The sequence below is a fragment of the Polistes dominula genome, unplaced genomic scaffold (genome assembly GCF_049000335.1).
Source record: "Polistes dominula isolate Pdom_NZ unplaced genomic scaffold, Pdom_raw_medaka contig_74, whole genome shotgun sequence".
In the NCBI taxonomy this organism is placed as follows: domain Eukaryota; kingdom Metazoa; phylum Arthropoda; class Insecta; order Hymenoptera; family Vespidae; genus Polistes; species Polistes dominula.
This window is the reverse complement of record NW_028300953.1, coordinates 1,229,772-1,241,987: the sequence shown is the minus strand read 5'-3', so window position 1 is coordinate 1,241,987 and position 12,216 is coordinate 1,229,772. Positions and strand designations below refer to the sequence as shown.

Sequence of the window (12,216 nt, the reverse complement as noted above, 5' to 3'; positions counted from 1 at the left end):
TTTTTTTTCCAAGCCTCATACCACCACCATCACGACCACTACTACCAACGATGTTTCCGACTTACTTGCTCCTCCAGTTTCGTCACCACTACTACTACAAACAAAAAGAGTGTTGAGAGAACAGTATAGTCTACATTGGGTACAACTACAACATTACTACTACACTTACTTACTTCTAATAGTTGTACTACTGTTACTATGTTTACTACTGTAGTTCTGCTACTATTGTTACTATTATCTGCTGTTATCTGCTACTATTACAACTATTCTTATTTACTTTAAGAGTGTTGAGAGAACAGTATAGTCTACATTGGGTACAACTATAACACTACTACTACACTTACTTACTTCTAATAGTTGTACTACTGTTACTATGTTTACTAGTGTAGTTACTCTTACTGCTATTATTGGGTTAGCAATTAATTTATTGCTGATTGTAAAAGGCCATCTATTAACAAAATTCGTAATCATTTATTTGCCAATCCAATACAACTAGTCTTACTTACTTCTAATAATTGTATTACTGTTACTACTATGTTTACTACTGTAGTTATCGCTACTACTATAACTTCTACTTCTTATTTATTTCTAATAGTTATACTACTGTTAGTATGTTGACTACTGTAATTACTCCTAGTACTATTACAACTATTCTTACTAACTTCTAATAGCTGTACTACTGTTACTACTATGTTTACTACTGTAGTTATTCCTACTACTATTACAATTACTCTTACTTCTAAAACTAATACTACTACTATTACGTTTACTACTGTTACGTAGTAGTTGCTCATACTACTATTGCCACTACTTTTACTTACTTGCAATACTAATACTACTTCAACTACGTTCACTACTGTAGTTACTTCTACTACTATTATCATCACTATCACTTACAGAAAAATTTGTTAGTAAATTTTCTACTGTAGTCACTTTTACTACTATTACAACCACTCTTACTATTTCTAATACTAATACTATTGTTATACTACATTACTACTGCATTTACATCTATTACTATTACCACTACTCTTACTTACTTCTAAATCTGTTACTAAATTTATTATTGTAGTCACTTTTACTACTATTACCACTACAACTACTACTACATTTACTATTGTAGTTACTCCTACTACTATTATAACTATTCTTACTTACTTTTAATACTAATGCAACTGTTACTACATTTACTACTGTAGTTACTGCTACTACAACTACTACTACTAGAATAGGATCACAAAAGCTATCCTGTATGCTAGTAAAAAGTTGCGAGCTTTGCACGAGCTTTACCCACTGGCACGAGGGAAAAGTACTAGTACTAGTAGTAGTAATAGTAGTAGTAGTGGTAGTAACAGCTTACTTCTCCGCCCATGCCGGATCCCTTACTCGATGAGCAGCTCTTTTGGGACGAGATATTTACCAACATCCAAGATGGCGGCATAATCTTCCCAGCTTTTCGCGAAAGTCGACGAGTCATCCGCACCGCAGTCAGTCTCTTTCTCCTGGTAAACACTCTCCCATCACACCTCTCTCTCTCTCTCTCTTTATTTCTTTCTCTTTGTCACTCTTTTTTTTCTTACTCTCTCGCCTTACTTCTCTTTTCCCTTCTTCTTTTAGTTTCTAACAGTTCTTTGACTCTTTTGAGCATTACGTTTTGGGTCACCACGAGACGTTCTGAAAAACACAGAACGTACCTCTACCTTCTCGACAATTCTATGAGAGGTAAAGCTTACTCTTTTCTTTTCTTTTCTTTTCTATTTTTCTCGCCTTCTACCAAATCTTTTTCCCTCTCACTCACTCTTACTCTTTTTCTTCTTGGTCTTTCCAAGTAATCTTCTAGGTTTCATGTCGTTGGTAGGTAGCTACGTAGGTAGCTAGATAGGTAGGTACTTTGTTCTTAACTTTTCCAAGTTAAGTACTTTTCTTTTGTATTTGTAACGTACTTATTTCTTTTTATGAATTATATAATGACCTACCTTTTTTTTTTTTTTCTTTTCATTTCTTTTTGTATTATTCCTCAGCAATCCTTTTTTACTTACTTTTTTTCTATTATTCATTATTCATTATTATTATTATTATTTTGTTTTTTCGTTGAAAATGTTTTCTTCTAGAATCGTATTTACGTATTGTGATTATAGATCAAAAAAATAAGAAATCTTAAAAAGGGATTAAAAAGTTCAGTCTTTATATCTTTTTAAAACGAATCCACTTGGGAATTTCTTGAAGAATCAAACTCCTAGGAACGAATCGTCAAGTGGAAGAAATTAGGTGGTAAATACGGAATATTCTTGATCTCTTTCTTCATCCTATGTGTGTTTGTGTATTTATGTGTGAGAAAAAGAATGAGTGAGATAGAGATAGTCCAAGGTAAGAAACGATCGAATCGAATAGTGGAATTCGTGGAATCCGTAATCCGCCGCCAAGTGAATGGTGAACGTCTCTAAGAAGAGTCCCTATAGTAAAGAGCACCATCACCCCATCCCTTTACCTTTCTTCAACCCCTTTCCTACCTACCCCCTCTGATCTATCCTAACTGGGACTCGAGATTAAGGTGGTAATCGCTGAATTGGCAAAAGCTAGAGAGAGAGAGAGAGAGAGAGAGAACAGGGGAAGAGTAGGTGGAGGAAGGGGTGGAAAGATAAAACGAGAAGAACCTTTGGGTGATCTTCATGAAACGGAAACTCACAAAGGATGAAAAAGTCAAAAGAGAGAGAGGTTATATATAGAACCGATTTGAAAATATTTATATTAAAAATCTCTCGCTTAGAATCCCTCAGTATGAAACAAAAACTAACCCCATTTTTTTCTTTTTTGAAATAAAGAAATAGTTTTTTTTTTTTTATAAATATTTTGTTTATGTTTATTGGAAAGAAAAATGTCGTTTCGATTATCTTTTTTTTGTAATCTAACCCAAAAAAATAAATGTCAAAGAAATGGGCGCTGTAATTCATTAGAAAATTTCAAAATATTTTTTCGTTCTTTTTTGTTTTTTTTTTTTACTACAAATATTTTGGTAATCTAACCTAACAAATGAATGTCACAGAAACTACGCTGTAATTTGCTAGAAAATTTCAAATTATTTTTTAATTCTTTTTGTATTTCTTTTCTACTACAAATATTGTTTTGTAATCTAACCTAAAAAATGAATGTCAAAGAAACTACGCTGTAATTTGCTAGAAAATTTTAAATTATTTTTTAATTCTTTTTGTATTTTTTTTCTACTACAAATATTGTTTTGTAATTTAACCTAAAAAATGAACATCAAAGAAACTACGCTGTAATTTCGTTAGAAAATATTTCCAAATATTTTAAAATTCTTTTTGTATTTCTTTTCTACTACAAATATTGTTATGTAATTTAACCTAAAAAAAGAAAATCAAAGAAACTACGCTGTAATTTCGTTAGAAAACATTTCCAAATATTTTTAAAATTCTTTTTGTATTTCTTTTCTACTACAAACATTTTGTTGTAATCTAACCTAACAAATGAATGTCAAAGAAACTACGCTGTAATTCATTAAAAAATTGTAAACTATATTTTAGTTTCTTTTTTCCTATTATACAAATATTTCATTTACGTGAAAGAAAAATATCGTTTCAATTATTTGTTTTTTTTTTGTTGTAATCTAACCTAAAAAATAAATGTCAAAGAGGAACAAAGGGTGACAGTGTAATTTTGTTAGGAAAATTTCAAACGTGAATAGTACGATGATCATTTTAAAAGTATCGACTAATGAATAATCGCGCCGAGATTTTTGCTTGTTTTTTACGTAGAAAATAATTGCTACGTCAGAGTGAGTGAAATAGATAGATAGAAAAAAGAGAAAGAGAGACAATATGTCGGTATTCAACGGGGATGCAATATCGACAGGTAATTGGCCGGCGGCTTGTTCGACCGTTCTTCCTTTATTGCAATGGCGAAATTTTACTACTAGCGAATAATTGTTGGCACAACGTCAAATAATATTTATCTATCTTACGAAGTGCAAATGCTGTGTGTGATTTCATCAAAAGAAATAATTAATTATTATGTTTATCATCAAATAACGTTCTTTGTAACCTTCTTAAAAATGTTAATACAAAAATATATAATCGTATTGTTCATTTAAATTTGGCGCCAATTTTCAAAGGGAAAATTTCAAAATTAACCTTCATCAATGTTTACGATGTATCATAAATTAAATGAAATTAAATTAAAATAAACAAAAACGAAATATATAAAAATCAATCAATCAAACAATCTCCAATATTTCATAACCTTAAAAACAAAAACAAAAAAATACAAGAACATAAAAAGCGGATGTCAAAAATAAGAGGTGTAGGAAGTGATACGTACTTAGATGATAAGTATGATGCTTATGATAAAGAGAAAGAAGAACTAGAGTAGATATAAACGGGGTTGAGGGGCCTGGTACTGGGGGGGGGTGGGATGGTGAGAATAGATGAGGATGAAAGAGGTGGTGATAGTGGTGGTGGGATATAAAGTGGTGGGGGTTGGAAAGGATCTATAGTAGTGGTGGTAGTGGTGGTGATGGTGGTGGTGGTACGTGGTACGTGGAGTAAGTGCAATAATACCAGATTATTTGCATCGCAAAGCCGTGCGTATGGGTAAACACAATATTCGCTCTCGGGCTCGGGTCTGTGAACCGATGATAGCAACGTGCACCCAGGTAGATTCGTATCCGTCTATCTCTCTGTTTCTGTCATACCAACCATCCCTTTCTATTCTCGTTCTATCATCGTTTTGTCGGTCTATCTATCTCTTCCACTCACTCACTCACTCACTATTTCTATTTCACTTTATCTCGTTCATTCGCTCACACGATACAAGCCATTTCTCTATTTCTCTCTCACTTTAACTCACACATTCTATCTCACTCGCTCTTATTCTCTGTGTACAGCCACGGCATAATACAGATTCTATTTGAGCTGCCTCAGGGAAGTTAACTTGTGATGCGTGCACACTGCGCTTCTCTCTTCTCTATGTTGGCGATTCTCTACGGGGATCGAACCCCGTCGTCGTTCTCCATTTCGTTGATGAAAACCAGAAGAAACATAAGTACTATTCTAACAGCAAATTGTTTGTTATATACAGAATGATCTGTAACTGGTGGTACAAGCGAAAAGAGGGTGATTCCACATGAAAAAATACATCGAAAATATGCAATAAAATTTTGTCGTTTGAGGCTTTGTTCTTCTCACTTGTACCACCTTGTACCACCAGTTACAGATCACCCTGTATATGTCTAATACGACCATCAAAGGAAAATCACTACTATATTATCTACTACTATCTTCTAACATTTCAAATCATAGATCTATTTATTGTTGATGATGTTTATTGATTCCTGTTAACCCTTTTTCAGTTGGCTTAGGTAACAGGACGAGTATCTTACATGGTAAAATAATCTTACATAGAAAAATCTGGCAAACAGAAGCTAAGGAACCCTTAAGTACCAATAGTTCATTCCTTTCAGTTGGAATTAACGAAATGTAGCATAAACATCCAGTGTCGCCTCTCACTCGCCATTCATTTTGTTAAGAAAAACGTCGTGGCGATCTAGAATCTCTCATTTGCAAAAGGTTAACCTATTAGGCACTACGCGCCATTATAGTGGCTTTCACGAATGCCATCTTTGAGTATGACGCGTCACTATTGTGGATTTCGCGAATGCCATCTTTTAGTACGACACGTCACTATTGTGGATTTTGCAGATGCCATCTTTCAGCATGACGCGCCACTATAGTGGTTAACATAAAATATATTATATCTATAATTGTATTAAAGTTAAAGTATATGGTGTATCATGTTTTAAAGAGAACAATTATAATTTAATCATCAAAAATTTCATTGAAACTTCATTAAACTCTGCTGTACAAAGAAACAAACCCCTGTAACAATCCTCAGTGCCTAAGAGGTTAATTACAGTCTACAGTTTCTTATGGTGTTATTAAATATATATCTATGGATAGATGATATAAAACAAATGAATCAACATAATTTCCGATTGTAATAACTAAAGAGAAAACTAAAATATATATATATAAAAAGAAAAACAATGTGTAGATAAAATAGCGTAAGAATTTGAAGACTTTGAGAAAAGTGTCCCTTTTATCTGTACCGCTATTTTGCTAACTCCAACGTGGACCCTCGGGCGGGTTTTCTCCTCTCACGGAAGAGAAGCACACACAGCATCAGTAGCAGTAGCAGTAACAGTAGCAACATCCCTTTTACGTACCCTCCTCCTAACCCTCTTCCTCCTACCCCGTTCCTCGTCCACCCCTACCCCCTAGAACGCGTTGCAAAGCGGCGCAGAAACGAAAAGGGGCTTCTTCTCGGCGTGATACGAAGTGAGGGCGAAAAACGAACGACTCGTGGCGGGGTGTTAGCTGCTAGCTGCTAGCAGTAGCAGCAGCAGCAGCAGCATCCCTCTCGAATGGGGGTGGGTGGGGTGGCCTTTCGTCGATGTTGGCGAAAGGAGAGAGGGTGCACTGTCCCCGTGCAAAAGGATTCTAGCAAAAGCGTGGGGGTAGTTACGCCCGCCCATTGGTCCGCCCACGGTCCGACCAAACCAGAGTCACTTGGAATCAATCCGTGGTACGATTTCACCCTGTTCTAGACGAAAATTCGTTGTTTCTAAAAGCTCGACGGAATACGCGATATTATTTTTCATTCGACTATTCATTTTTCCAACGATAATAATTTATATTTGAAACAATCTTATGTAAAAATCATAAAGATCAAGACAAAAAATAGGGGGACGAAATTATTGGGCAATTTTTTTTTTTCATATATTTATTCATAACTTTTCTTTCTTTTAGCTTTCCAAGATCTTTTGATCACGTTAGTTAATTTAATTTGATTTGTTGTTGTTGTTGTTGTTATTGTTTATTTGTTCTATTGTTTTTTCTTCAATTGGGAAATGGTTTGAGTCAACCCCCAATCCACGTTGAATTTTTGGGGGTATTTTAATTACGAAAGTTAGTTTTGTGTTATCAAAGTACTCACGACAGATAACCATGAACCTTAAATCATGGACATCCGTTCGAAAGGTTACGTTCTATTAATAATAGAAAGAAAAACATCCTTGACGCGGTGTTCTTAACGTTCAACATACGTGGTACACGTTAGAATTGACAAATACGAAGAAAAAGAAACAAAGAAGAAAAAGACAAGAATAATAAGAATAAGAAGAAAGAAGAAAGAAGAAGGAAGACAATAAAAAGAAAAAAAAAAGGTGCGTTATCGTTGTGGAAACAAACTATTAGCGTAAGATAGCGTTATTCCTCCGAGTAAAGTCAAAGAGGTATAATTGTACTCTCTACAATCTCGCGTGTGACAGTTCGCAACAGTTAAAACATGTCGGACGCGGGATTTCAACGAGTAATCATCTACGACGCGGGTGTTTATTTCAACGTTTACTTTTGAAAACAAAGTTTCGACCCAATAAACAAAACAAAAACAACAATAAAATAAGAAGATCATCAGTGTGCTATTAATTTACAAAACCAACACTAAACACGTTCTCTGAACCGCTGTGGTGGGAGGGGTGGGTAGGGATTGAGGATTGTCAGATTTGGTTATTGTTTTATTTTCTTTCTTTTACGAAGGGCCCCCTCCAGGGTTGTGGGATTGTTTTGAACGAAGAAGAAATGTAATGAACAACGAACATGAGTGTTTTGATGGTTCTCAAATAAGTGGTGGATCTAAAGTGTGATTTGTAAGGTTCTGATGACAAAAGTTCGTAGGAATAAAAACTCATGGAAGCGCATTGTGCGATGATGATGTCGAATCTGTCGTGCGACGGTTGCGCCGACAGCAGCAGCCGTGATTCCGACAGCAGTAGCATGATCGTCGACCCGGTGAGTCTCGATAAGAATGACATGTCACCGCCACAATCATCATCGTCACCGATAATATCAAGTTCACCGGTTCCAGCGGTGACGGCATCCACGACGACGACGAATACGTTGAGATGTCGGAGTGGTGGTGGTGGTGGTGGTGGTGGTGGAGGTTCTAGAATGACGAAAAAAATGCCATACTCGAGGATGCCGGTAACGTCAGTGGCGTTGTCGTCCAAGTCAACGAGTCAACAAAAATCAACGGCGGGTGGTGGACAACAATCTTCAGGTTATGGGAATGAAAAAATGTCGTCATCGTCATTGATAAAACCACCATATTCTTACATAGCACTGATAACCATGGCAATATTACAATCCCCGCAAAAGAAATTAACGTTGAGTGGTATATGCGAATTCATAATGTCACGATTCCCATATTATCACGACAAATTTCCAGCATGGCAAAATTCAATAAGGCATAATTTATCATTGAACGATTGTTTCATCAAGATACCCAGAGAACCTGGTAATCCAGGTAAAGGTAATTATTGGACATTGGATCCACTTGCTGAAGACATGTTTGACAATGGTAGCTTTTTACGACGTAGAAAGAGATACAAAAGGCCACCACCACATTACGTGTTACGCGACAGAGCTATCATGGCAACATTTGCCATTTGCGGTGATCGTGGACCATGTCCAGGTGGTGGTGCTGGACATCCAGGTACATTGGCTTATCCCGGTGCAGCTTATCTTTCACCACCACCTGGATTACCCCTTATTGGACTTTTCACCGTCAACGTTGGAAGCTTTGAAATTAGGTGCATTCCTCGAACCACCAGCACCACTTTACAAACCGGTACCGATCACTGCACCACCGATCAGACAACTCGAACCAACACCAACCAGGACAACTACGACGATACCAATGATCAACGCACAAACTACGAGTATCGAAAAGAAGAGAAACTTTAGTATCGATGCTCTGATCGGCAAACAAACCGTCAACGATCAAAATTGCGCTGGTCTTCTTGATCTTAGTCCGTCGGAACACAGAGAAATTAGAAGTCAAGCTTCTGCGTTTTCACCTCTCGTTTAGAGAGTCAAACTGTGGGGAAAAGTCAAAACTAATTTTAGCACGCATACACACACACACACACACGTACACAAAAAAGTAATGTTCGATTTTTTGTGCGGTAAATTTTTATCCTTCGATATCGATCGATCGATAGCGATTCCTTCGTCCAAGTCGTCCGATCCAACCGATTGTAATTTCATGGTTAATCACAGATTATGGAAAAAAAAACAAACAAAAAAATCCTAACCCCGTGTCGCGTAATTATTGTAAATTGGATTATAGTAATCCAGAACTGTATATCGTTAGAATGAAAGACAATTTTTTCGACGAATGGAGTCGCATATATATATATATATATATTTCATTTAAATAAATAAATAAATGGACTAATCAACGATCGGTCACATTCCTATATTTAATTATAGTGACTCCTTTATCAAAGTGGCTTCGTTTCGTCGATTTTTAATAAAATGAAATAAAAATTTTCTTAGAAATTAAGCTCATCATCATCATCGTCATCGTCATCGTCATCGTCATCGTCGTTGTCGTCGTCATAGTCGTCCAAGTGTAATAATAATGGTGATTTTTATTTTCTAACGGGACGATTCTAACCTCCCATCGAAAGATAAATGCGACAAATAAAAATAGAAATATTTTCTATGAACTCGATCGTGATCTATCTATATCTCCTTCAATTCATAATAATAATAATAATAATGATAATAATAATGATAATAATAATAATAGCAGGTTTGATAATGCTATTAAAAAATTGCAATCATTTTTTGACGATTAATGTACGATGATCGTTGTCACAGAAATAAAACAACAAAATCAGAACAATTCATGTTCGTTATCAATCGACTATTAATTTATTTAATTTAATTTAATTAAATAATTATAATTTATTTAATAATAATAATTTTATTAATTTATATTTCGTAATTTAACTTTCGATGTGATTCGAATCGTTTACAAATTGGATTGGCAACTAAATCATTGCTGATTATAAGAAACCACCTATCGACAAAATCCGCAATTATTTACTTTCCAACTCAATATAATAGATAGATGTGTTTTTTATTTATATAATTTATATAAATTAAGTTAAATAATATATCTGAGAAATGAAGCTTTTTTTTTTTTTTTTTTTAATCACGAGCGCGACAAACAAATCGAAGAATTAAAAACAAAAACAAAAAAAAAAAAGAAATCAAAAGAGTGCAAAGTTAAAACTATAGTAGATAGGTTATATTTAAAAATGGCGCAGTGCAATAGTATAATTATTATTATTATATATATATAAAAAAAAAGAAAAATACTAAACACGAGATTATTATTATTATTCATTTCTATATTATTAGATAAATTAAAACTCTCTAAATAATAATAAATAATAAAAACAAAAAAAAAAAAGAATTTTTCTACCATTTCTAAAAATTATTAACAAATATCATTTTAATTGTCGCGCAAAAAAAAATTGTTTTTCGTCGTTCGTTTGACTTTAGGGTTAATCATCATCATCATCGTCATCATCATCATCATTGATATCTTCAAAATGGCCACTGGCCATCCACTATGACGGTCCGTTTGCGTTCGGTCGATTAATAACGGCATTGTAAATACGAGCCCCGAACAAATATGTGCGTAGCACTCTTATTATTCCTGAAACGTGAGGAGTAGGGGCAAACAGGGGGTGGGTTATAAAAGGGGAGGGGAAGGGGTAATCTTTTTTCTTCGTCAAATTTTAAATGTAAAGACACACGCTACTCGAAATTGACCAATCATGTTGGGTCAAGTATTTTTAAGTATATTATTATTATTATTATTATTATTATTATTATTATTATTTAGTTGTATATATTGCGATATGTGTAGTATTTAAAAAAAAAAACAACAACAACTAAAATTACATTTATTAAAAAAAAAATAAATATATATATATATATATAGAACAATTATTTATTTCGTATAAAAAATTTTAATTGTTTATAACACAAGTGTAAAAAATTATTTTATTTGTTTTTTTTTATTACGAAATTTGACGAATCTTTTTTTGTTCTTATTTTTTTCCTTTTGTTTTTTTTTTTTTTTAGGATTGTTTTAAGGAAATAAATTAATTAAATTATTTAATAAAACAATTAATTAATTAATAATTATTAAATTAATTAATAAATAAAAAAAACAGGGAATTAATATATATTAATATAATAAACAAAAAAACAAAAAATAAATAAATATCACAGAAAATTAAAGAACGTTGAAAATTAAAATGAAAAAATATGCAATTGGACAATTTTTCTTTTGCTTTATTATTGTTTCAAAAGGATGTAATTTGTTTTTTTTTTAAATTTTTTTCTCAGTCAGCTCTTTAACTTTTTTCATTTTTTCTTTTTTTTTTCTTTTTCTTCTTTTTCTTCTTCTTCTTCTTTTGCTGTTTCTTTTCTTTTTCAAACAAACTTGACTGTAAAAGTTCAGTCAAAGTTTTGTGAACGCAATTTCGTACAAACGTAATCAAATAAAAAAAAAAAAAAAAAAAAAGAAAGACAAAGAAATCTTTTAAAAATATTATTATAAAATAAAATAATTTAAAAAAATATTAAATAGAAAGAAATGAAACTATGAAAAACATATCGTAAAGAATTTTTTTTTTATTAAATTCGTTTATTAATTTTCTATCGATCAATTCAAATATTTTTGTTTGAATTTTATTAATTATCAATTAAAAATATCTACAAATTATTAATACCATTGTTTAAACAAAAAAAACGTTCAAAATTCGTATCATTTTGAGATTATTAATTTAATCGTCAATTTTTTCTTAATAATTGAAACAACACAAATTTCTTAGAGGTTATGTAATATTAGTCAAAACAAAAATTAATCTAATGAATTACAAAAACAAATAAACAACTGTAAACGTGTCGCGAATATTTTAGAGGGGGGGGGGGTGGTTAACTTTAATACACACAAATACACATAATTATTAACAATAATAATAATCATAATAATAATAATAATAATAATAATTATTATTATTCATATTAGTTGAACAGAAGTTAACTAAACTAAAAAAATATTAATACAAATTCAATTTTTTTTTTTATTATTTTCTGATATTAAATATTTCGTTGTTTCGCATTTGATGACACGGCCTTAAAAGTTAGAAACAGAACAACAAAAAATCCCTGACAAATTTGTATTTGTATTTGTATTTGTATTTGTAGATAGTACGAAAAGCACTCGACGGACGAACGTCGATCGAATCTCTCCCGGTGAGCAATACGAACGAGAGAA

At 32.8% G+C, this 12,216-nt stretch overlaps 1 protein-coding gene and 1 long non-coding RNA gene across 2 annotated transcripts; both read left to right on the top strand.

Moving 5' to 3' along the window:
* Positions 1 to 4,330: 4,330 nt before the first annotated feature.
* On the top strand, positions 4,331 to 6,032 carry LOC149032596 (uncharacterized). Its single transcript, XR_016176564.1, has 3 exons — positions 4,331 to 4,669; positions 4,901 to 5,058; positions 5,366 to 6,032. It is a non-coding gene; the product is annotated as an uncharacterized LOC149032596 (long non-coding RNA).
* Positions 6,033 to 6,428: 396 nt separating this feature from the next.
* On the top strand, positions 6,429 to 10,335 carry LOC107064452 (forkhead box protein D2). The gene is given in 2 exon segments (XM_015317146.2): positions 6,429 to 8,615; positions 8,617 to 10,335. Coding segments are annotated over 2 exon segments (1,179 nt in total). The 5' UTR covers positions 6,429 to 7,760; the 3' UTR covers positions 8,941 to 10,335.
* Positions 10,336 to 12,216: the final 1,881 nt, after the last annotated feature.